General features: G+C 41.7%; 1 protein-coding gene across 1 annotated transcript in view; it reads left to right on the forward strand.

The window, feature by feature from the left end:
* Nucleotides 1–27,358, forward strand: part of unc5cb (unc-5 netrin receptor Cb) — a 124,232-nt gene that overhangs the window by 78,927 nt on the left and 17,947 nt on the right. The window contains 4 exon segments of the mRNA XM_022215238.2: nucleotides 4,079–4,182; nucleotides 18,206–18,386; nucleotides 21,282–21,449; nucleotides 21,726–21,890. Of these exon segments, the coding sequence (XP_022070930.2) occupies nucleotides 4,079–4,182; nucleotides 18,206–18,386; nucleotides 21,282–21,449; nucleotides 21,726–21,890 (618 nt within the window).

A 27,358-nucleotide genomic window follows, 5' to 3' on the forward strand; every position in this document is an offset into this window, starting at 1 on the left:
GCCAGCACTAACCTATCCCTCAAATCACAATGGACCCCTCTTCCCCTCCCATTAGCTTCTGCTGAATGGATTAGCTCCTCTACTGGGCTTTCTCTCCAGGCAGCCTTCTTGTCAGAGCCAGACTCTATCCCGTTAGGCTAATGGAAACTGGGGTTGTTTTCCTCTCCTCTCCCATCATCTAAACATATACGGTTTAATCAGACGGTGAGTCACAGCCAGCGCTGGCGAGTTAAGAGGCTGCTGTGAAGGAGCTGCTTTCAGACTTGCAAAAAAGGTGGTCTAGCTGAGAGTGTTGCAGGAGCCCCGTTAGAGGAAGAGCGAATGCGTAAATTCCCTGTGACTGCCTTTCCTTCATGTGACCTCCACAAAAAACGTTTTAATTGGCCTCCAGTTTTTTGGGGTGCAGCGATTGCTTGCCAAAGAGAGGCAATAAAAGCATGTTCACAGAAGCAAATTAAATAAACTAATCAAATCAACAGAAATGCCTTTCAGAGGTCTAGTGGAGGGTAATCGTTATTGAGAAAGCTGGAAATTGATTTTCTTGTCTGTTTGTGGCCTCGTCATTTTACATCACAAGTAAAACCTCAGCTGCATTATGAGTGACTTTACTCGTGATTAAAACTCCGATTTAGCAAATCCTCATGTAGGCTTGCAGCAGTAGCTAATGATTTACCAAGCAAAGAAAGAAACCATTTCCGGAGTGCGAGGCTGGTGTAATTTAGCATGACAAGTAGCCAAACACATCCACTTAAAGGTAATGGTTGTCATATGTGTGTGTCTCTCTGCGGGCCGGCGAGGTTGGAAGTGTTTGTGCACCGCGGAGAGAATGGTGCGACTCCCACAGGAATGTCGATTCAGCTGGTCCCACACCCTCCAGTGCACCACAGTGCTGCTCAGGGTTACGAGAGAAGTGAGGGAAAGGAGAGACTCCAGAGGGAGAAGCATAATTTCAGCCCACATCCAATAAAAATATATAATGCAAAGTAATCACTCGCATGCCACTTACTGTTCCATCAAGAGTCAAGCCAAAGGTTTGCAAATCATGATGAGAAGAACAATACAAGCACTGGGTGTTTAATTTTAGTTTAACAGGCTTTGGAGGATCCGCTTCAAGAAGTATGAGCAATAAAGGCTTGAATATTTCACATAAACTCACAAACATTCCTTTGGCAGTTTTACTAATAGTGCAATTCAAGCTATTAAGTGAATTTTATGTCCTAGACAACAACGCGTCCCCTCGGTGGTCGTTGTGGAACTAACAAGCTCTGCTTAGACTACCGAAGAAAGAAACAATTTAAGCAAAGATTCTTATACCTCCTATGTAAAAAATAGGTTTTTACTTGATAAATACGTAGTCTTCCCTTGTGAAATGTAGATTTTGTTCAAATCCGAGCACGCTACACACCACAGTAAGCTTTATGGTTCATTTTAAACCGCCAAATGGCCTGCTGAGATGCTGCACACACAGCAGCCAGGATTTAATCCATGGAAGACTTGCGATTTCTCCACACTTCATATGGAGAAATCAAATTAATTTTATTAGATTTGACTACAGAGCATATGCAGTAAATCATTAACAGCAGCATGTTGTAGGAGGATGTTTTCCTGTGTTGCCTTCTCACTAGTGTGACTGCATTTTCTTTTATCTTTTGGAGGCAAATTGAACAAATGCCTACATCTGCATAGTAGCTCTGTTATCATGTGAACAGTAAGATGACTGGTACAACCTCTGAATGACGTCTTATTTTGGCAGCTTCCTTTCCTTTCCTTTCCTTTCCTTTCCTTTCCTTTCCTTTCCTTTCCTTTCCTTTCCTTTCCTTTCCTTTCCTTTCTAGTTCTCTGTTGTCTTTGCAAAACCAAACATTTCATGTGTCCTTGGATCAAATTCCTTCAACCTCTCTCAAAGAACACACCCCCCTCCAGTCATTCCTTCTTTTAATTTCATACCAGACTTTTACGGAAATTGCTTTCAATTCAACACTCACCCTTTCAGCTTTTATAATGCATTGAAATTTGTGGAATTATAGCATATTCCCCTGAAGACATGCATACTCGCAGGTTGAACTGGGACAAGAGCTCTCATTGAATTTGTTATTGTAAGGTTCATTTTTTCCAAATAAAAAATGAACCCTAAAATGACTATAGGTATTCTTTACCGCTTCCGGGTCTTACATGATCGTGTATTCTGTAATAAGATCTGTTTTTTTTCCTGTAGGGGATGCGGAACAGTTAAAACTCAGCAGTGAAATGCCTTTATTTCAGCGTAATGTCTCCTGATCTAATAGCTATTAAACAAAAAGAAAGACAATGATGAGAGTGAAAATCTCTCCTGATCAGCTTTTAGGGACGTTTCTCTTCTTATTGCAGGTGATCGTCCATTCATACACAACCTCCCCGGACACTGAGCAGCATTTCTTTACCATGATAGACATGGATACTGTATCCTATTACACACTATGCCCAAGAGTCTTTAGAGTCTTAAGAGATGTACGTGCAGTTTGCTTCAATTTCTGAGGTGCAAATTCTTCCATACCGTCTGTGTCACTACATATCTGCTGCTGCTTTCATTGTCTAATGTACTCACATCTGAAACTCCAATTCTGAATCAATGTGCTATTGTAGAGCTCTCCGATATAATAAATCTCTTTTTTATGTGAGTACACAATGTCAATAGCTGCCCATTACTGTATCGATAGTATTCTGTGAAGAAGAATAGCCGTATTCTTTGCATAGATTGAGCCGCTGAATGAGCGTCATTTCTGGGTTTGTGGACACTGGTGGTGGTTGTAGGTAGAAAAATAAACCAAAAAGCTGTTTGCACTTTTGTGTTTAACCCTCATTATATACCGTCTTGGTTTGACTTTCACCTTAGTCATGCTGTCCGTTGGAGGCATGACTATGCATATGTAAGTGACGTAAATCACATATTTGTCTTTTAATGATAGTAAAATAGATAATAAAATAGAACTGAATGGCCATTTGCACGGGCACATTGGAATTCTTTGTGTGTTTTCTCAAGTCAGCTAGATATGTAGAAAAAACGGTAAAGAATCAAAGCAAGTGCAGCAATAAAAAAATGCAAATATATTATAAGAATAAAATAAGTACACATTATGAAAAAAGCACTGTGTATGAAAAAAACCCTCTTAAAAATAAATACCCTGAGAAGCCTATGAGGCCTGAAAGCAATAAAAGGGAGCAAGAATCCATTCAGATTCACATATGTAGAATCATTATATGGGAGATTATGCTATTGTGTTTTATGGTGAATGTTGCTATTCACCACCACAGTCAATGTGTCAGTGAAAGGGCTGGATGACAGGGACTCCGAAAAGGTTGTGGAAATGGTATCAGTGGACTTTGGAGGATTGATGGCAGATTTGATGCTTCAGTGACTCCAAAGTTCAAAAGTAGTGCTGTGACTCCCCCATTAACTCCTCTCCTCTCCTCTCCTCTCCTCTCCTCTCCTCTCCTCTCCTCTCCTCTCCTCTCCTCTCCTCTCCTCTCCTCTCCTCTCCTCTCCTCTCCTCTCCTCTCCTCTCCTCTCCTCTCCTCTCCTCTCCTCCATCCTCCTCCTCTCCTGCTGCTCCTGCCTCAGTCTGTGCAGCCTGATATATGTCTAATGGGCTTCAGGTTCCAGTGTAGCATGACACCTTCAGTAATCCTGACCTGTCAGCGCTGCTGTATCTGCCCTGCACCGCTCCATCAGGGCTCTCACGCTGCAAAAATGTTGGTTTTTCATTGAAGGACGAGATATCCCCTTCTCCCTGTTTTCCTTCCATCTACTTCAAGCGATGCATCTCTGTTCTGAAGATGATGAAGCGATGGAAGGAAGCCATAATTCTCTTGCTTTCTTATGTTTAGGTACATGCTGTTCTGTATTGCTTTTACAGTGTTTTTACTGATGAGTTACCTAGCCTATTCTATTCATGATTTATCGACAGAATGCCAGTACTCGATTGATTGGCTCAGCATTTTAACTTAAAAATATCTCAAAATATGTCCTAATTTCATCCATCAAAAAGATAAATTCTAGGATATTACTGATGCAAAATGTGCTTTTGTCTGTTCCATATAGACTTGAGAAAGACATTTGACCAGGAGCCTCTTGGAAAAGAAGTGTCACTTGAACAAGAGGTGCTTCTGCAGTGTCGCCCACCTGAAGGCATCCCAGCTGCTGAGGTAAGATCCAGAAGATTTATCACTGAGCCGATGCACAGTTGTTGTTCGGATAATTACATTATTTGTTTGAACAGAGAAGTTTTAATATGGACATGTTACCCATACGAATGCACCCATTCTGAGCTCAGTCAAAAGCTCTCAGCTCAAATCCAGTAAAATGGCTTCTCTGACGGGAAATTTGTGTGATTTTCACGGACTTTCTGCTGCTACATTCTGCTGAAATATCACCATTATTTCATTTCTATGTGGATATATGCTAGCTTACATGTCCAACATTTTACCCTACTGTATGTATTCCTTAGTATGTATTTTATTTTTGGTGGTGGCAGCCATTAGTTTTGTTCTTCTGTTCTACATATAGAGGTGAAAACTGATTTTGCCTCATTTTTGAGCTTGCCCACTTTCAGAATTTTGTTCTAAAATGACACTGAATAAATCTGACTCAGTACACTGCACAGATAAGAGCATTTTTCACCGCTGCCTGGGCTAATAAAGTTTGTTTGGTATTTCCTAAACATCAGCCAGTCACTGCAATTTGGAGGAGAGAAAATTGTAATTACGTGCCGAGAGAAAAAAAAATGGAATAAAACTCGTTGTGTCACTTTGCAACCTTGGTTTGGCCAATATCTCCTCCCTGTTCCACTTCCTCGCTGCCTTACAGGAGAACAGTGTTGGAGCAGCATTTGAAAAGGCTCAGTTGAGATTGCAGGAACATAAATAGAGGATGAAAGTGTGGTTTAATGGGTTGGGGGTGTGCGGGTATGTGTGTGCGTGTTTTTTTTTTTTTTTGGAGTTGGGGGTGTAGTGACTGAACTCTGTAAAGGCTTGTGATTGACCTGGAAAAGCTGAGTTAAGTGAGTGGAACTGCACAGCATTTATCCCCTGCTGAAAGTGCTGACAAGTTAAATGGACGAAAGTTTAGGACTGGCACTCCACAGACTCTCCTCATACAATCCAGGCTTCAGTCTGATGGCGTTTCTGTAACAGCCATGTAGCGCTGGTGATTCTGCCGCTTGTCTGAGGTCTCTGTCAATCCTGGATTGGCTCAGTGCAACGATTAAAGACTCAGCTGGAGTCCAATCATGGCACATCTATGCTTTCTGAGATAAGGGGTTGCTGTGGGAATCCACATGCACAGCGAAAAGCAAATAGGAGATATTTTCAGCATCATCAGTTTGGATAAAGGTGTTGTTTTTAGTGCAGTTGTCCAACTCCAAATCTGTCAACAAATTAGACGACAAAACATTGAAGTTCCACCACATTAAGTCAGAATTCTGTTTACGATGTCTGGCAATTGTACTAATTCACCTCTTCCAAAAGCATTTAATTGATTAAAAAAAATGTTCCGAGCATCTGCATTCCAACTGAAAACAGTGATTGTTTTCTGTTTGCTTTTCTTTCTATGATCACGGTGACTTTTATGTGTGTGCAGAGGCACACTTCCAGCTTCTTTAATTACTCACACTTACCTCATGGCTGTGAAAAATAGACAACAGCTTCATTTCACAAGATAGTTTTCCTCTTTTTTTTTCTAAACTCAGCTGCCTCAGTGGGAAAAAGGACAAAACTGAATGCTGCTTTTTTCATCTGTGTTTGTCAGGCCTTTTCTCACACGAGCTCGCCAGAGGAAAGAAAAAAAACTCGGAAAAAGCAGATGGGCTAAGTCTGTGGTTACATATGAATTTGCAGAAATATGTAGCAGCCGCTGTGAAGGGAAGATCTGTCATATATCACCCGCTCAAGACGTAGAAAATATAGAGAGGATGAGAGAGGCTGAAGGCAGAAGGAGAGGAGCTGTTATGGTTTGTCGGGACTGGATTCAGTGGGTTGTTGTCAGGCCTCCAGTCGGCTGTCAGTTCACTCTGTGGTTCCTTTACAGGCCTTTGCCCAGCAAGCGAGAGACTGGCAAGATGGCAGGCTGTGGCTGAGCCATAAAACCCATACCCTTACAGCACTTTTGTTTAATAGTGTGGACCTTATGTGATGGATGCTGTGCTGTGGCAACGCTATTGTTCACGAGAAGGACACACACATGTGCTGACGGTGGCATTTCCACACGCACGTTCACATGTCGGAGTACCAGCAGCGGCATTAGCATGCCTATGTGCACAGGCCCACATGATAACATGCTGCCAGCAACTCAGCTGAGCACTGAAAGACTATTCATCCATTCTATAGAGTGAACATTGTGATTGTGGTTGACCAGCTGGCAGAAATAGATTGAGCGCTGATGAACTGGAAAGAGGAATCAGACTTTTTGTGCGTCCTCTTTTCAAGCTGGAATAAAAGAGGTTTATGAAGAAAATCTGGCATTTCATCCGGCATGCTTAACAAGGTCATCGCAGCTATCCAAGCTTTTACACATTACAAAGTGCAGGGAACTATCGCCATCCTCTGCTGCCACTGTTAATTCTACTAGAATAACGTCCCACTGTCCACACTTTGTGATACTCCAAGGTTGTTAAATATTTTTACTTCAGCTGTCAGTTCTGTTGAGATCAGCCACGATCCCGAAATGTTGCGGCTGTACGTCACCACCCCCCACACACACACACAGAAATAAGAAGCCCACGTTCTGCAGAATCAAAGTAAGTCAATCATAATTAGTTTTGATCTCAGCACACAAAGTGCCTGCTTGATGTGAGCCAGTATCAGTCTTGTGTTCCTTCTTTTTCTTCCCACTTTTCAGATGATTTACATTATAAGTTGTCATGATGGTTTACCATAGTAATGACATCCTGTGATTCTATTTAAGTGGTTTTGAGTCTTTGCTGGCTTTCTGCGGGGGCCGCGTTGCCCTGAAAACTAAACATTATGCTGAATAGTCTGGATTGTTTCTGTGATGATGCAGCAGTTTTTCATAGGGAGGCATATGAAATGGTTCCCATCAAACATCTCAGAGGTTTTGATACTTGAAGTTCAATCTGAGGTAACCTAGCCCTTATTTTCTGGCCGTTTCTTCACAGTTGATACATAAATTTTCTGAAGTACAGCCTGTCCCTGAGCTGTGGAATACACACAAGCATGCACAAGTGCACACACAAAGAAAACAAGCAGCAGGCGTTTATTTTGGCTCTCCCTGTGACCATTACCAATGGAACTTTGGCCTTGCAGAGCTGAAACACAGTGAATGAGGTTTCTGAAATAGCACAAGGATTCAGTCATCTTGAATGTCTTGTACGGTCTGAAAAAATTAGACACTCGACAGGCTCCCTTAAAGTAATTGTTACACGTTTCCAGAGCCATGAATATTTGATACATACTTAATCAAGAGCAGAAGGAAAATGTAGCTGTTCGGGCTATTCTAGGAACAAGAGACAAGGAGCGATTTGGCAGAAAAAGCTCCGTACGTGGTTCCACTGTTAGGAGGGCTTACTGGCTTACTGAGAGCTGCCCATATAATAATGAAGGTAAAGATGGGGATGGAGGACTTTCCATCAGCTCAATGCAGATCCTTCCTTTAGAATACCTCCGTGAAGCTCTTTCATCGACATCTAAAGGGCCTCCTCACGAGCAACAGTGGCCTCTTTTCATACTCAAGAATATGTGGCGGCAGCCTCATAAAATGGACAGCAAAAAGAATGCAGCCTTATTGTTCCTTTTCTTCTGTTGTGCCCTCTATCTCCGTCTCAGAGCACTTGTCACAGTCCCGCGACAAAGACGAGAGTTCAGAGGTGATGCAGCACCGCGAGTCGCTGAGACGGTTTCCATGGAAGCAGGATTTTAATTCGGGCATCTCCTCAATCAGCCGGGGTCCTGCCGTGTTATCGCGGGTAACGAGTCATTGATGCTCTACGGGGAAGAGGCCCTGCTGCCATGATTAAGACCATTGGCTTTACTGAGAAGAAAGCCAGGAAACACAAAGATCTTTACTTCACACTTCCTCATCCAGAGAAGTGGGAAAACTAAGCCAGATGAATTTAAACAGCTCAGGCAGCAGCCGGAGCCAAAATCGAGATTTCATGCACAGTTCTTTGAGCCCAGTGGGGACAGCAGATTTTGTTATTAAGCTCAAATTGCATTTCCTCACCAAATGTACTGATAATGACTAGAGACATAGAGTGTTATGGTGTAAAATCTGATGTAGCTCAAATCTGGCACCTTTTCCGCACGTCCCGCCATGTAAATGTCAGTGATTAATGTTGATTTTAGGCCCAGTTTCACTTAATAGGTGATTTGAAGGCCTGCAGCAACCGGCAGCTCATCAGGTCACCTTGTCAAAAAATAGCTGAGTGCTTCCTTCCAGTGAAAATGGTGCATAGTTGAGTTATGAAGGGGAATGTCAAGAGTAACAACACTTCAGTGCCCAGTGAAACAGGAAGTGCATTTTCATTAAGATTACCCGTGGGAGAGAAGGTGTCATGAGGCCAGACCAAATCCCCGTGGCAACCGACCAAAGATTGCCCTTCAGGCACTCACCTGTCAATCACTGCAGTTTTCCTGTGCAAAGCCTGTGATTTACTCTAATAGCCCACATTTGTGAGCTCTGCTGTCCTCTGTAAGTCGCTGCCCTTTCTACTGTTACCTCCACTGGGCTGGTTTTGCATGTTAAATTTCTTGCTAAAGAGGGTTTTCTGTGCATATATTCCATCGCGGCCCCTTTGAGAGAGAAAAGAAAAACATTGCTCAACACATAATAGAAACTGATACCTGAAAGCAAATCCAAAGAGCTGCTACATCCACTGCATGTGCTACAAGGCCAGCGTATGTTATGAAAACCCCCTTTTGCCATTATTTGTCTTTTGAATCGCTGGTTCGTCTGTCGTCACGGCTTTTCCCAAGCACTCGAAGTAAACACAGCGTATTTGTTTACAGTTCCAAGTAAGTATAAGTGCATAAAATGATAAAAATCACATTTCTCCAGCAAACAGGAATCATGTAGGGAAGGTGACTTATTGGGCGCCAGGTGGTGGTTTCATTCGACATGGGAAAAATAAAATAAAATGAGACGGCTCTCGTTTTTTGGGTAAACTATTTCTTTATCACCTTAAAAATGATTTTTGAGCATTTTGCATTGAGCTTGTGAATCTGTTCCAGTTTATCCTTGCTCCTGAAGGTTGAATTGTACATCCAGCAAGTTTCTGACCTCTATCACGGCACAAAAACCGTCTCCCTAGGTAAAGTTATCGTCTAAGCTTTTCTAAAGGCCAGGGGAGAGAGACCAAGGACTGTGTGCAGAAGGAGTATCAAACAGTTCTCTAACTTGTAAAGCTGGCTTTTGCTAGATTATTATTTCATATTTCAAATAAAAAAGCATGTGTGTGTGTCGTGCCTCTCAGCAGTCAACTTGTACTAATCCACCCACATGTGAATGTATCATGAAAGAATTTGGCTTCAAAACAAAACGTACAATATAATGGCAGAAATCCCATAGTTATATCACCATCCCCATCAAAATGTGATCAACCGTTGCATGGAACTGTGATGATTTATGCACCAAATTTTAAACTCTTCATTTTTTGAATACCTCCCCAACCAAGAGACGAAAGCAGAGCCTCCCAACTTTTTTTGTCATTTGCGCTGTAAGCGATGAGTGATTTAGAGAATCATATTTTAAGAGTTCAATGAAGTGTGCGAGAGAAAACAGAAAAGAGCTGTGTCTGGATATCCTTTGAACTACTTTAAGAAATGTCTATTCTCCTTCAGCAGAGTGTGGAGAGCCAAAGGCAGGGCTGAGTTGGAAGAGGTCATTACTCTCCGCTCCAGTCTCAGTGATCCGTTTTCTGTGTGGACACCTACAGTGTTATCCAATCCAACTCCTCCTCTGTTCCCCGACCTCACCCCTCTTTTCCTCTTAACCTGTCCCATCCTGGCTCCCTCTGCATAAACTCTCGCCCACAGATATAGATACAAGGACAACAGGCGCGCACACACATGCTCACATTTTTCCCATCACATCTCAAGATATCACACCTTTGTGCGTTTCGACTTGTTAATATTTATACGGCTCACATTTCCATAGTTGTCATGCAGGCAGATGCAGAGCATATGGCTTGTTGTCTGCTAGTGAATGATTGAATAATCAGTTTGTAACCTTTTGTGGCTCGTTCTCCAGGTGTGTAATTCGAGCCTGGAGCAGATATATACTGTGAAAAAAGGGAAGTGAATAAATTACATTGGGTAGATAGTTGGGCTTCATGTGGAGAAGCAGGAGAGCTCATAATGACTTCTCTGTAGAGGAGTCTCGCACGTCGCTGTGGAACATTTTTTTCTCTCTCTCTCTCTCTCTCTCTCGCTCCCCGTTTCTTTTCGCACCCCTTTCCACCCCCACACTGTGCTGTACACTCTATTTCTGACACAACAACGATGAGTAATGAATGGTTTTGCCTAGCATTGGTTCTTAACAAGTGAGTGGATTGTATACAGTGTGTTCTGTATATTGGGCTAATTAGTGTGGTGCTGGAACACACCCTGGCAGAGCACAGAAAACTTCCCACTCAGTGGTTACTCCTACATTGCTGCCACAGTCGGGTCCGCAGCCAGCTATGTTTGCTAGTGGGAGATGAGGTGAGAGTGAAATTGCGTCTTAATTCGGGAGCTGGATTCTTTAAAGGGCAAAGACCCCGATGGTGGGTCACTTGAGACGCAGTCGAGACAGTCGAACCTCACAGAGACCAAAACAAATCACTCATGCAGGTGCTACTTGTCAGTTTGTTACGTCAAAATTGTAGTTGTTTATCCCAAAGCAGATGCTCTGATACCTGTTTGCTGTTTATACGTTTATTGTTAGACATATAGATTAAGGTCACAGCCGCTGAAACTGATGCTTTAATATTAACAATGACTTATGAAAGGTAGTCGATTGCCATGATAAGCTCACAGGAAATTGCCGTTCTCCTCAGGTTTATGGAACCTATGTAATAGCATCCTTCAGCTCATTGCTTTGGTGCAACTTTACAGCTGTGATTCACGCTCACTACTCTTATCAGTATCAGCGTGAACATACACACGTAGACAAAATTGTTGGTACCCCTCAGTTAAAGAAGGAAAAACCCACAATTCTCACTGAAATCACTTGAAACTCACAAAAGTAACAATAAATAAAAATTTATTGAAAATTAAATAATCAAAAACAGCCATTACTTTTGAATTGTTGATTAACATAATTATTTAAAAAACAAACTAATGAAACAGGCCTGGACAAAAATGATGGTACCTCTATAAAAGATTGAAAACTATTTGATCAGAGTGACATGATTAACTCAGGTGTGTCATTTAATTGACATCACAGGTGTTTCCAAACTCATAATCAGTCAGTCTGCCTATTTAAAGGGAGACAAGTAGTCACCCTGCTGTTTGGTGAAAAGGTGTGTACCACACTGAACATGGACAACAGAAAGCGAAGGAGAGAATTGTCCCAGGACATCCGAAAAAAAATGATAGACAAACATCTTAAAGGTAAAGGCTATAAGACCATCTCTAAACAGCTTGAAGTTCCTGTGACAACAGTGGCTCATATTATTCAGAAGTTCAAGACCCACGGGACAGTAGCCAACCTCCCTGGATGTGGCCGCAAGAGGAAAATTGATGACAAATTGAAGAGACGGATCGTTGGAATTGTATCCAAAGAGCCCAGAGCAACCTCCAAAGAAATTAAAGGTGAACTCCAAGGCCAAGGTACATCAGTGTCAGATCGCACCATTCGTCGTTGTTTGAGCCAAAGTGGACTTCATGGGAGACGACCAAGGAGGACACCACTGCTGAAAAAAAACTCATAAAAAAGCCAGACTGGAATTTGCAAAAATGCATGTTGACAAGCCACAAAGCTTCTGGGAGAATGTCCTTTGGACAGATGAGACCAAACTGGAGCTTTTTGGTAAGGCACATCAACTCTATGTTCATAGACTCAAAAACCAAGCATACGAAGAAAAGAACACTGTCCCTACGGTGAAACATGGAGGAGGCTCAGTAATGTTTTGGGGCTGCTTTGCTGCATCTGGCACAGGGTGTCTTGAAAGTGTGCGAGGTACGATGAAATCTGAAGACTATCAAGGTATTCTGGAGAGAAATGTGCTGCCTAGTGTCAGAAAGCTTGGTCTCAGTCGCAGGTCATGGGTCTTCCAACAGGACAACGATCCAAACCACACAGCCAAAAACACCCAAGAATGGCTGAGAGAAAAGCGTTGGACTATTCTAAAGTGGCCTTCTATGAGCCCAGATCTGAATCCCATTGAACATATGTGGAAGGAGCTGAAACATGCCATTTGGAGAAGACACCCATCAAACCTGAGACAACTGGAGCTGTTTGCTCATGAGGAGTGGGCCAAAATACCTGTTGACAGCTGCAGAACGCTCATTGACAAATACAGAAATCGTTTAATTGCAGTGATTGCCTCAAAAGGTTGTGCAACAAAATATTAAGTTATGGGTACCATCATTTTTGTCCAGCCCTATTTCATGAGTTTGTTTTTTTAAATAATTATGTTAATCAACAATTCAAAAGTGATGGCTGATTTTGATTATTTAATTTTCAATAAATTTTTATTTATTGTTACTTTTGTGAGTTTCAAGTGATTTCAGTGAGAATTGTGGGTTTTTCCTTCTTTAACTGAGGGGTACCAACAATTTTGTCCACGTGTGTAGTGGAGCCTTTACATCATTGTATCTGTGGATCCTGACCTGCATGTTTCTGATCTGCAGTCACTAACCCCTGCAGTGCTTATGGTTCTTATGTGACGCTTCAACTATCTGTTTCTTACGGTGGTCGACAGGGGCAAACACGCTGCAAACCGCAAAAGCGCTGCACACACAGAAATGATCCAAAACCAAAACTCACAAACGCATGAAACACATGCAAGAAAAAAAATGCTGCAAGAGAAACAAAAAAATGCTGCAAGAGAAACATGCTGCAATCACAGAAACAATGCAGAAGCAGACTTGCAAATCACAAAACAGATGCAAATGAAAAATGCTGCAAATATATAAAAACACACACACAAACCCCCAGAACAACCGCAAGAGAAAAACGCTGCAAATTCAATCCACAACAGAAGTGCACCAGACACGAAGAAGAAGAGAAGAAGGAGAAGCAGAAGAAGAAGAAAGTGAAAGTGTCTGATACTTTTTAGTGTGAAAAGGTACGTTTTCATTTAGTTGTAGCGTCATGTTTTACTTGGCTGGCATCTTTTATACAGTATTATCGAAGAACAGCGCACTTCCGTTGTGGATTGAATTTGCAGCGTTTTCTCTTGCGGTTGTTCTGGGGGTTTGTGTGTGTTTTTATATATTTGCAGCATTTTTCGTTTGCATCTGTTTTGTGATTTTGTAAGTCTTTGCTTCTGCATCGTTTCTGTGATTGCAGCATGTTTCTCTTGCAGCATTTTTTTTTCTTGCATGTGTTTTATGCGTTTGTGAGTTTTTGGTTTTGGATCATTTCTGTGTTTGCAGCGCTTTTGCGGTTTGCAGCGTGTTTGCCCCTGTCGGCCACCGTAGTTTCTTAACCCTCACCCTGACTGGTCAAGGCAGGCGACCACCCTCCCTGACCCTGGCTCTGCCAGGGGTTTCTTCCTGTTAAAGGACAGTTTATTTCCTCTGCTATCACAAAAGAAAAGGAAATTATAGCAGTTGTGGTTTATTTATATAGTATAATACTGTAAAGACCTGACCTTACTATGTGAAGTGGTTTGACATGTCAGTTGCTGCTATATAAATGTAACTGACTCCAACTGACTTGAATTGAATTTCGCAGCTGGAGATGCGTGTCAGATGTTTTTGTGAGGAGATGGTGGAGACCAAAAACAAAGCTAGAAGGAATCCCGAATATTGTATAGTGGCTGTTACTGAGGTGGACTCTGAATGGATGGTAATGTTGCCTCATGCAGCTTGATGTGTACATAAGCAACTGTCTGCTAAACGTACGATATCAACTTAAGTTTATTGAATGTCATTCTTGTTTTTGCCACTTTTTTCGCAGTTTACATCATTTCAGATTGGAAAAAAAGTCATTTGAACTACAAAAATGTTGCTTCTTGGAAAACAGTGCATCTCCAAAAGTGATTTCTTGTGGCACTGCAGGCAACAATGAAAATCCAGCCAATAAAGTCTTTGCAAATTTTCATAAGAGTCCCACTTCTCTGTCTTTTTGTCAAACTGCCTGTTGATAACTGGCTCTTTCTCCCTCTTGTTCTTTAGTACTCAGCCCCAAACAACCTGTTTAAAAAGGGATTACATTACATTAAGGAAGAGTTGCTACTATTTCGTTAGACCTTTAAGTGTACATATTCATTTTTTGTGCCTTTTTGCTTTTTGTATTTGCAGCTTGATGTGACTTTTTCATGGTCTAGTTTATGTGACTTTCCACTTCAACAAGGACGACTTGAAAATTCATTAAATCCATTAGAAACTGATCAAGCAACGATGCACATTTGTGTTCTCGTCTGATTATTTAGAAGAATTTCTTAGTCAGATTAGGAAAAGTCTAGATCTATGAACAAGATCCCTACATAGCTGTAATGTATTCATGATATGTCACTGATTCTTCACATTGAAGGTGACTGATTTCCCTCCTCCACTTCAGTTCCTTTGATATATTTCTTGTTCTTTTCTTTTTGTAAATACCATTCAGTATGTCCTGATCTGCAAATCTTGGCTCATTTTGATCACATTCTTACTCTTTCCCTTTTCCCTCCTCATTCATTCAGAATCCTGATTTCTTCAAGACAGTCACCTCTTTGTAACATTTTTTCCTCTTTCCCCCGGTCTTTATTCTTTCTTGTCTGTCCTTGCCTCTCAGTGATGATCTATTATATGTATTTTGGCACACTGGCGGCTGCCCTCCTGCATGTGCACCTGCTCGCCATCTCTCTCATCTGTCTTCTCCTCCCTGTCTTCTGTCTACCTGTCTCTCTTTTTCTTTTTTCCTCTCGAGGTCTAAGTTTCCATCTTCCTGTCTGTCTCTCTCTCTCTCTGCCACTTGGCTGTCCCTGACCAGACAGGCTTCTCTTTATGACAGCTGACATGTGGCAATTTCCTTTCGTTAATGACAAGAAATGTGCCAATTACCTCTCCGGATGTTTCACTGCCAATCAGACACTAACGAGCTGTAAGTGTGTGTGTGTGTGTGTTTGCATGCAAGTTTTTGTATCTCTCTGTGTGTGTGTGTGTGCATGTTTTGAGTCTGCTGGCATGAGAGAAAGTTGGAAGTGCTGTACGAGATGTAGTCTTCTGCAGAATTTTAATCATCTTGAATCTTTTCACAAGTTTGGTGTTGAAACCGCTCTACCTTTTCATCTCTGTTTTTTTAATGAGTCCTAATTATACTCGCTACAGAATAAAGGATCGGTGAACTGTTGCTCACTTTTGCTCTCTTACACAAGTTCCCACTTCTGACATGAGTTTCTGCCACGTTCTATCCCCTGTCACTCCGTCTCCCTCCCTCCTCTCCGTCTGCGCTGAAAAGCTCTTTTGTTCAATTTTTAATTACTTTCTCATATAAAAGTGCTCTTGACACCCGAACGCAGCACGTTCAGAGAGGCTGCCTCTGTGATTGGTGCAAAAATTGGATAACCACCTCTTTGTATTAACTGTCAATCTCCATTCTAAGAGCAGACCTTTCGCTTCCTAATGCCCTGCGCTCAGCATATGCATTCAAGCACTGAAGGGGGAAATATTTATCATGTCAACAAACGCCATTGTTTCGCCCGTTTGCATCATTTCAACTTGTTTTACTTGAGACTTGTGTTCCTTCACTTTTCAGCAAGGGAACAAAAGACACCAAAAAAAATGGCAATCAGATCACTGTCGAATCTTTGTTCTCTAAACATAGGGGTCTGTCTCTGTGGCTGTGTTTGCCATATTTTTCAGTTTCACTCAGTGTTAAAGATTGATAGTAGCACAAACATGCACATACGAAAACCTGTGCAACCCCGTATTCAATAAATATGTTGCACTAAAAATCACCTTGACTTTATAGCCTTCATGATAGAAAGATAAAGGTAATGTAGAAGACTTGTTTGCCTTATTTTTATGTGGATATAATAGAAAGAGCTTTTTCAAATATATTGAAATTTCAGGAGTGAGATGTTTTTGTCACTAGAAGCTGCAGATGCCGACTTACTGCTGACTTCTTGTGGTGTGTTGCTGCGATTCCGAAAGTCGTGACAGATGTCTAACTGTCACCTCACCAGGTGTCAAAACAGATTAGGTGAAACAGAAGCCAACTCAGTAACACAATGCTGAAGTGGCTAGTCATATATGTGCATCTATCCTAAATTGATATATTGTGCATTATTTTGGGAATTTAGAATGTATTTTTACTCATCAGTGCATTTTTTTCGCTATGTGCATCTGCAGAAATAAGTAAAACTAACACTGAAGACTCAACATGCTAACAAAATGATGACAGTTTTTGTGTAATTTACTCACACAGACTTCCCTCTCCTTAAATGCTATTAACACATGTTAGGTATTCAGTTTCTGGTACCTTTATTCTGCGGTTTTCATTGAGTTGTGTAACATTACCACTGCTTTCATCAAGCATCTAGAGGTAAATTAAACCAAATCATGAGTGCATTGATATGAAAACATACTTGTTTTTTATGCAGTTCCTCATTGAGATGATTTCTAAACACAGTACCAGATTTAATGCATCTCCTATACAGCACAATTTATGCCGTGCTAATCTTTATTGCACTCTACTTGACTGAGAGAAAGATTCAGTTTCAGTTAGCAGACAGCTGGTGATGGAATTGTATGCTTCCTGGCTCCATGAAATTGATTCATGTTTATGAGGGAAAATACTCATAATCACCAATTCAGCCCAGAATATACATCAAACGTACAGAGGTTTACTGTGAAGCTCTGCTGCTATCAGGTTCGCAGCCAGTGTGTGTTCAGATGTAAGTTAGCTGTCTTATGAGCTGCATGATGTAAGCGTTTTATACACCGAAGTGGAAGTGTGAAGTAATTGTGAAGTGAGCTATTGAAAATATTTTCTTCTCAGCCTCTCCAGTGTGTTCCCACTGGATAAGAGAGCAGGCAGCCGTGCTGAGGTGTGACGCTGATGCCATCTTTGATTTCTGTCATCTCAAACCAACACAGATGCGAGTGGAGCTGATAATGCACATGACCCGGTGTCCGCCGCAATCGGCCCATCTTCTGTTTTGAGAAAGTTCTAACAATGCCGGTTTTATAACAATGGCCGCTGTGTTGTACGTCTCTTCACCACTACATACTGTTTCTTTGTTGTTCTCTAAGAAATCAAGCAACAACAGTGACTGTTTTGTCTTGGCAGGACTCATATCAGGTTATTGCCCCACTTTTTGAGATACTTTATCTCTCATGAGAAAGACCCCTTATAAACATCCCGCTTATCTTTTGCCTGTACTGCTGCTTTGGTGCCTTATCTCTTATCGGGCTCTGCTCCTCATGGGTGATCACAATGCACGGGAAGTTAGCTGTTTGCCAGGCCTCCTCATCACTGGACAGTTTCTTTGAAGAAAACCAGAGAAGCAGGAAATATTTCTGAATCAAAGTGGCTTCAGAGTGTGAGGCGGCACGTGTTATTCTTTTCAGAAAACGCTAAACCTTTCCACCTCTTGAAGAGGAAGGGGATCTTGGTGAATTAAAGCCAAATAACTGCTCCAAATGATCCCCCGCTCTGCGATAGTGCCAGGAGTTCAATATCGGTATCATTTAAAGAAATGAAACTCATAAGAAAAGGTCAGAGAGCCTCTCAGCTTTAGGAGTTGTAGAGAGTTTTCTCTTCTGTGCTGCCTGACAGTGCTGCTGTTATTGTAGCGCTTTGTTCTAGGGGAGAATAAAAAGAGCATGATAGCTATTGACTTTTTGTAGCAGGACCTCAGAGACGTAAACAATTGTGCTCTAATCCTGGCGTTCACTGTTATTTGGGAGGTAAGACAGAAACAAGAAAAACTATAGCTGTTTAAACACTTCGCTGTGATTTTTCTACAATTTAATGAGGTCAACCTGTCTTATAGCTCCTCTCACATCTTCCACTTTTTAACACTTCAAGCTGCCTGTTTTTTTCTCCATCTTTTCATGTCTTTTCTCTTTTTTTCCTCAGGTGGAGTGGTTAAAGAATGAGGAAGTTATTGATCCTGCAGATGACAGAAACTTCTACATCACCATCGACCACAACCTCATAATCAAACAGGCTCGTCTCTCTGACACTGCCAACTACACCTGCGTGGCAAAGAACATCGTGGCCAAGAGACGCAGCACCACCGCCACAGTTATCGTCTATGGTAACTTAATTTGTATTCCACCTTTTCTACATGAGATAATGGGTTTTCACAGGCGACTGACAAGATAATAATCTGGTTGAAAGGAAAAATTACACTTTTCTAAATTGTTAACATGTTCATGTGATGTTTTTTATGTGCCGGAAGACAAATCATAAGCGAACTTAGCAGTCATGGCAAAAAATTTCCACTTTGAAATCGCAGTGTACCAGTGACAGGCTCAAAACCATGGATTTAGACTTGTGGGGTTTCATATGTAACAAACCTAAGGGACCACTTCTGTCAGCTTGCAGGGTGGGACTTTCTTCACCTTTTTCTTCGTTAGAATGAGTTTCTGGTTCAAACATTAGTAGTTTTAGTGTTTCAGTAAAACTATAGGAAGAGAATTTCATAGATCTGCACCTTTTTAGAGGAAGCAGCAGTTTGGAGAAACATCCATGTCATTATGAGGCAGGAATGGTTATTATTACAGAAAATCCTATAAATATGGAACTTTGACACACAGAGATTAGTTTTTAGGAAGTTTATTCAACATCCAAAGAGGGACTTTAAGCAGTTTAACCAACAAACACTCAATAAATTACACCACAGCATAACAGATTAATAAAGTCAGACACTAATGCAGAGCATAAGTGTTGAATTCCTTTCTAAGAGGTCGACTCAACTCAAAATAAAACGAATTTCAAAGTCACTCTGCATAAAGCAAATCCCCCCTCTCTCCCGCGGCGTGCAACATTCGCTCATTTTGTTCCCGCCAGAAGGTGTGCGTGGAATGGAAGATTTGCGATTTTTCTGAACTGCGAGAGAGGTGCTGATGTGGCTGAGCCGTACTTAAAGAGCCTCCTGCTGTGGTTTCACACAGACTCACCCAGTGTCTCCCTAACATCAACTAACATGACTGTTATAGCGCAGCACGGCTGTGAAGTTAAACTTGAGCGCCTGCTGGAGGATACTCAAGACAGAACAAACGACACATGAAACAGAGGAGTTTTTTTTTTTTTTTTTTGGGAACCCGGGACGTTATTTTCCTGTGTGAAATGACTATTGGCTTCATTAAACCGAGCTCATTGTGTGCTTCATGGAACTCCTCTCGATACTGATGATTTACCTCTGGGATCATCACAACCTCTCTGCTTCAGGCCCGCACACAGAATTCATATCCAGTTATTTTGCACAGCCAGTGCAGCGCAAATTACTGCATAAAGAGGCAAATGCAGATGCACACACACACACACACACCACCAAAGTGACCAGATACTTGGAGCTGATACTGTCACCGGGGTTCAGTTTCAAATCTATAATTTCCTCATCACTTTCCCCCCTCTCTCTCCTGTACTTACTGGAGGTGTAGTATTGTTAGCATCATTTTTTTTGTTGTTTATCTACTATGGTTACAGTTAAGTGAACGCTGTGAATAATGTGGTCAGTTGGGGATCAATTTTAGAGGTGATGTAGAAACACAAGAGAGCAGATTTCAGGGACAAGAGTCTCTGCGAGGCTTTCATGTCGCTAACGCAGTCTATTAGAACTACGTGTCAAAAAAAACAAGTGCTTTGATGTCAGCTCGCTCTTTTTTTCCCTCCAAAACAAGATGCTCACACATCCATGTGGAGTTGTGAGAAAGGATAAAGGAGAGTCAGATGGTGTTTTCAGCCTCATGGTTTCCAGTCCGATTGACCGCAAGAACACTGGAAACAGGAGCATAAGCTGATAACAAAAAAAAGAAAAAAACGGGATAAGAAGAGAGACAGAGAAAAAGAAGAGGAGAGAAGATGGAGCCTTAATCCATAGAGGGAAGGAAGCAGACAGTAAAGAAATGTGGGGCTTTGGCGGTCTCCCCCATGAGTCCAATATTTTGGGCTTCACTCATAAGCATGTCACTTTTGAAAAGTCGGAGGCTCCAAGGGGCCCAGTTCCACCATCTCAAATGCCACAGACTTGTTCTCAGCCACAAGCTCTGGTGTCACTCTGCACTGGATTTAGTCACTGACAGAGATGGATGAGAGAGGGAAGAGAGGCATTAGGAGGAATCAGTGAATGGAAAATGCAGCAATCTGACCAGAATTTACTGTCTGCCTGCACCGCAAAGTAACGACCCGAGATTTCAGGGTCAGAATGCAAGAAACTCCACAGAATAAACACATTTTAAAAAGGCCACATAACATTCACTGAAGGCAAACCGAGCCAAATTCTAATGTTGTGTTTTTATTGTCAGTCTCTTGGCGCTGTTACATCTATGCATTTTATTGGTATTACATCCTTTAACCCTCGTGTCGTCCTGCAGGTCAAAATTGACCCGTTTTAAATTTTGAAAATATGGGGGGGGGGGGGTATTTTCACAGTGAAACATGTGATGTTTTCAACGTTTTTGAGAAATCTTTCAACATTTTTTGGTGGGAAAAAATGTTGAAAATGTTTCTTAAAAACATTCACAAAAAAAGTTTTGCTGACTTTTGGTTGATTTTTTTGTGAATGTTCTTAAAGAAAGTATTAGAAGTTTTACTGGTATATATGTCATCACTTTAGATATTTTTAGGATTTTTTGGGGAAGATTTTTACTCATTTTTTGAAAATATTTATCAGAATTTTCTTGCCAAATTTGGGGGATTTTTTAAAATAAAACTTTTAAGGGAAACTTTTAAGGAGATATTGGGATTTTCTTTCTGAAGGTTTTGCAAAATTTCAGAAATTTGGGGATTTTTTTGCTGAATTTTTGGATTTTTTTCAAACAAGGAAACAATATTTCTTGGTACCGGTAAATGAGGACCTCAGGGGGGTTAATAAAACAAGTTGAAACATGTTTTGTGTTTTTTTAACTGTTTGGTCGCTTCTTTTAAGGAAGGGTTTAGGACTCAATCAGAGCTGTATTTTAACATGCTTTATGACCATGTTTTCCAGTGAATGGCGGCTGGTCAACATGGACTGAGTGGTCGGTGTGTAACAGCCGCTGTGGCCGTGGTTACCAGAAACGAACACGCAGCTGCACCAACCCAGCGCCTCTCAATGGCGGCGCCATCTGTGAAGGACAAGGCATCCAGAAGCTGCCATGCAATCCTCTCTGCCCAGGTACGCCATAAAATTACCAAACTCCCACCTATCAGTGGGTGGAAAAGGGTTTAGGTGCACAAAAAAAACAAACAACAAATGCATAAAATATGATGCAACTCTGTGTTTGCATTTTTCGCTCTGTTTGTGCCTCCACGCTTACGTGTGTGTGTGTCTCTCTCCCACATATTCTCGCTGTCTCAATCACGTATCCACTCACCCACTCATGCGCTCATTTGTCCTCATCTTCTCATCTGCCATCTCGTCCGCTCGACCCCCGTCTGTCCTGTGTGGTAGTGGATGGCCTGTGGACAGAGTGGAGTAAGTGGTCCACCTGTGGGACCGAGTGCACCCACTGGAGGAGGAGAGAATGCGGCGCCCCGGCACCCAAAAACGGGGGAAAGGACTGTGAGGGCATGGTGCTCCAGTCCAAGAACTGCACCGATGGGCTGTGCATGCAGAGTGAGTACCCGACTAATCCTCTGCTACTCTCTCTGACCTGCCAACCAAAGAAATCTCTTCACCCTTTGACCAGCAGCTTCTCTGTGCTCTTTCATCACCACGCTGTGTTTCACATCCGCGCATAACGCTCTCACCCTGTCGCTCACTCAGTCCGTTCCACTTCGCTCATACATAAACAATAAGACAAGCTAAAACGCATCTCTGTCCTCTGTACTTGATCTGTTTCTCTTTATTTTTGCATGCATGATACACAGAAGCTGTTTGATAAGAGTGGCACAAAATCAACAACCACTACACATGTTTTCTTGTGTCAGCTCTGCAGCAAATATATGTTTAAAAAAACTTGGCCACAAAGGGAAGCACTCTAACTAATTATCCTTATCACAGGCTAAGAATTTGGAGTTATATTTGAAGTAATAATCAGTCATTATATGGTAATTACATAAGGGGGACACAACTGCTAAGCTGCTTTGATTACTACCTTAATTTAAAAACTGCTTTCTTTAGGGCCAATGAGAGAAAACACAAGGCCATAAAGTAGTGCAAGTGTAGACTTGCTCCATTTCCTGTGTTGGCCATTACATGCGCTGGGAAGGGAGCATGTGTTGTACATGATTATTTAGTATTACAATGACTTCAAAGCACACCAAATGCACCAGGATGCACCATCATTTTTCTTTTATTGGTTTCTCTGTTTCTCTCTCCAAAGCCAGTTTGTGGTGCAGCCAGATATTTTTCTGCAGGCAGTGAATTGTTTTCTGCTTCTCTTTCTTCCAGTAAGTTTAAAAACAGCCACGCAGTTCAGTTAAGCCAACAATCCCGCTCCCTCTGCCTTATAATACATTCACAGATTTGAATCATGCTGCAGTTTCTTTGATGCACGTGTGATTTTACTGCAGTGCTGTTAGTTCTTACATGGTAAAGTATTTAATAACCTAAACTTTCTTTGCTAAAAGAGCATTCCTTTTCTTCTGTATGCCTGTTATAACAGCAGAAAGAGGATGAAAGGGGCAGACTGCAGAGATTGCACAGTAACTGAGTTAAACTCTGTGTCTAGTTTAATAAAATTCTTCTGCCATAAACACCTTTGAAGGTGTTAGAGTCACTCAGTGTCACAGATGCTTCCGTCGTGTGCATAACCTATTACAGATGGTGATTGTGACACTGATGATATAACAGAGGACGGCTGCTAGATGTATTGAACTCGATACAGCTGGCAACTACTGTGTGCAGCTGATTTGAGCTTTTGCCGCACGACGGGGTTGTAAACTGCTACCTGCCATATGCTGTCGATGTGATGTAGAATAGGTTACAGTTGACATCACATCAGCGATCAATATGCATCTTTAGACGCAGCTGGTTGATGGATCTACTTGCCTCTGTCCAAAATAAATACTCAGTGTACTCTGTGTTTATGTAGTGAGCACAGGAAACTATGACTTCAGTGCTTTCATTTAATGTCTACAGTTTACCATCACAGGAATGCATTAACTAATTTTAGTCTAACAGCATATAGAAACATCATGGAAAAATCTATGAGAATGCTGAGACAGAGTTGCTCTTATTTGTGTTATTCATCTTATTTTGTTTCCCACTGCGGCATAACATATGTTCACCCCACACTTCCATGGCCTTCTGCAAGTCAGCCTACCCCAAAAGCATTAGTTCTTGGTGGATTGATGGTCAGTTTGCAGAGAATATAAAGCCATAACGATATAGATTTAGGATCATTTCAAGGATTGATTTTTTTGGAAGCTAAGAGGGTGAAGCCACTTATGTCAATGCTAATGACCATTTCCACAAGCATTTAGGAGAACGGCCCATTATCTAAAAGCTCACGTTATGGCAAATATGATTGGGAATGGAAGTTGTGTGCAATCCGAACTCACCTCGGACCGCTGATCTGCTCCCTGCAGTGCAGGGTTTGGATCTGAGCAAACACGTGTCTGTGGATTCCGTTGCAGCTTGATCTTATTGTCTGTTGTTTGAATTTATTTAAATCATTTCAATTGGAATCCATCACAGAATTCTAGCAAAGGAATTCGATATAACCAGAGCTCGAAATAGAACCTGTGATGCTGTGGAAACACAACTGACCCCAGTCAAAAAGGAAAGAGTTGTGTTATAATTTACTTTGCAGCGTGTTTATCGCATTTAGACTGTCAGGGAGTTTGGGGGGTTGGATTTAACAGCATTAAGTATCTTCAGATTGATCTAGAAAGGTTGCACTTTGCCTGTTCCGGCAGAACTTACCAACTCCACCACATGTAGTTTTCACACTTCGCTGAGGCTGATCTGACTAAATCTCTGTTTTGCACCAGCCCTGTGGTCTATCTTTTTTTTATTCTGATGTTGTTTTCCAAACCTTTTGTTGCCCTGCTCTCAGATATGACATTTTCTTGACATATTGATCTAGAGAAATGGAGCACTGACTGTAGTAACAGCGCATTCTTTATCGCCAGTAAACACCAGAGATGGCATGATCATGGCATAACCTTCACTTTAGCCTTCAACTAACATGCAGCTTTTTTTACTTAAAGTTTTGATAAAACACAAAATATTCCCAAAATAGATTCATCACTGAGAAGTAGTGGAAGCAAAAATGCACCTTTAGCTGGTCAAATGAAACCAGTTGTGGCAGATGAAAGTGTATTTCTCTGAGGCTGGAAGTTGTCATTTTCAGAAGAGTGATGGTTAAAACACAGACAATGATTTCCTGTACTGTGATCTCCTCTTCCTTCCCAGCTCTGTGATGTCAAGAAAGAATAATCTTTGTCTGTGTGGGGCTCTGAGGTTTCCTTTGTAGACCACCCACTGCAGCCTGCTTTTACTCTTTCTATACTGTACAACCAGCCAGGGCGAATAGAAACTCTCCAGGATGGGTTCAAAAGTGCCATCAGTTAGACTGACCCTAGCAGCCACCTCCCCCTACTCCGGCCCGGCTTTCCTGTTGCCTGATTACAAGTACAAACCAACGCCATCTATCAAGCCATTGATTTTCCTGTCAGTCCACTTGTCTGCCCGTGGCTCTCTCCCTTTCCAATAAGGACTTCATTGTTTGTATAGTTGTTTATGGATGTCCCTGGGAGACTGAATATTATGTGCTTACTATCCCTGCCTGCCGCTCCAGCCTGCTTTCCACTTTAACATACAGCCCTGGCCACAACAAAGCCAAACCAAAAGCAAAGTTGAGACCCACCATCTATGCTTTTCAAAGCTCCACATCACTGTCCTTCAGCCTGCTTCCATTTCCTGCTTTCCAAACACAATCATTCCTTTTATCTGGTGCACTAACCTCTCCATCCACCTTCCAGTGACAGATGCAAGGCTGTAGGTTCTATTGACTCTGCTGGAGCCCACACTTTATCAGCCCCTCCATTCCCCCTCACCTGCCAGCATCCGTCCTGCTGCTGCCGAGGCACTAAGCCCGGTTGATGGATCGCACCACTCCCTTACAGAACCTCCATGTTCCCCCCCCTTCTCCTCCCATCCATCTCTATACTCTGTACACAGATATGGAAAGGAGGGGCCAAATCAAGAAAAATCACTTCCCCGTGTCATCGCTCCTGCTCATGAGTTTGTTGCTGTCTCATTTGTTGAGTTTGTTTTTTCTGTTGGAAATTTGATTTTCATCATCCTTCTCCCCTCCTCCCTCTCTCCTCTCTCCTCACCTCTCCTGCTGTCTCCCCCATCCACAATCCTCTTCCTCTCTTCAAGGTTCCTTATATCAGAAGTCCTCTGAGGCAAAAGACAAGAGTGATTTTGGAAATTCATGTGAGTTATTGTTTTTTTTTTCCCCCCATCATTTATTTATTTATTTTTGCATTATTTTCTGTCATCACGTCTGTCTTTCTCCCTGACCCGTCTGGGTTTTTTTGTATCGTGGACTTCAGTGGCAGATTGTGCACAGCCTGAGTCCCACATAATTCATTTTGAAACATTACTTATTTGCGAACAGCTACATTTCACAAGTGGTATTTCTGCACTAAAAGCGGGACTCAGAACTGGAAAAACATGTCCATAACAGGCTGAAAACACATATTTACCACTGTTCTTTTGTGTTCACATCTGTTATATTACTGCTATTCTGTTTTTCAGTTACAGACAACCACCGCAGGGCATCTTCTCTTTTGATTCCGGTTATGTTCTTCTGAAAATGTGTTAGCCGGCTGCCTCTTTGCAGAAATGCTACTAACTCAAAGCTTTATCCTGTTGCTCCTCATGAACTTCAGCCTCTTTGCCTCACCAAAAGATCATGCAGTGTGTCTAGCAGAGAATTTAACCCACATGTTCCAGAGTTTTAGGCACGAACAGTATCGCTTGTTCCATTAATTTTACTCCTCAAAATCCAAAATACTGGAAGAAAAGCTAAGTCAAATCAATATTTTACTTCTTTTTACCCTTAAAACAGCTAAAATTCTCCTCGATACTGTACATTTGGTGCGGTTTGTCAAGGTTTTCAGTAGCTAGGTTGTCCTTGCCACGGTTTTGCTATGGATTTTATCAGCTTTAAGATTCCCGTCTTTTCATGTAATCCCAGATTCACTTAATGATAGTGAGGTGGTAGTGGTGAGAAATAAACCGCTTTTGCAGAATCCCCTGTTCTTCTTGTTGTTGAAGATAGTTCCTTATGACTGTAGCTTTATGTTTTGGGGTGTTGTCACGCTGCAGAGTGAATCTGGAACTAATCCAGCGCCTCCCTGATGGCACGGTGTGATGGATAAGAATCCTAACATCGAAAGTGCCTCAAATTTTTTGCTTTTATTTTTTTTTTGCACAGTGCTGTGTATTTCTCAATTATTCTGTCTCTGCATCTCACCCTCCCTCTGTAAATCTGTGCGTTCTCACAGAGAATGGAGTGTTCAATAATCCCCTTTCATTTCCATTTCTTGTACTTTTCCCTTTCTGACAATGGCTCATGTTCAAAGGGATGTATTAATCTAAGTGATACATTTTAATGCGTACACTTAGCAGGTTGCTGCCTTTATCATCAAAGTGTGGATGGAAGGGGGATATATGTTAAATAACTGCGGGGAAGCTTGGCAGAGGGAACACAGTGAAATTGCATTTTCAGACTTTCATGACTGGCTCCCTGCTCTGTTTTCTGTTTATATCTGTGCGACAGAAAGGATTAGAAGCCTAACATATATGAGAAGATATCTTTTTAACTCAAGGCTAAATGGAGATGGCCCAGTCATATTCATCCTTCCTTGAGATTGAAGCAAATAAAGTCTCTAGAGGGACTCCAGTATTAACACCCTTGCCCCTGTAATTACAGCCATTCAGTGAAACTTAACCTAAAGAAACCATGTACTTTTTTAATTTACTGTTTAAACCGTGGATGAAAGGAAATGAAGGTTATGGTGAATTTCAGTTCAATGGAGTTAAGCATGAAATATAATGGGGGTTTAAACTGGCGAAATGTTGAATCATGCCCTCATTTAATTAAATTTAAATCCCATTTATCC

Source organism: Acanthochromis polyacanthus, chromosome 18, assembly GCF_021347895.1.
Source record: "Acanthochromis polyacanthus isolate Apoly-LR-REF ecotype Palm Island chromosome 18, KAUST_Apoly_ChrSc, whole genome shotgun sequence".
Taxonomy (NCBI): domain Eukaryota; kingdom Metazoa; phylum Chordata; class Actinopteri; family Pomacentridae; genus Acanthochromis; species Acanthochromis polyacanthus.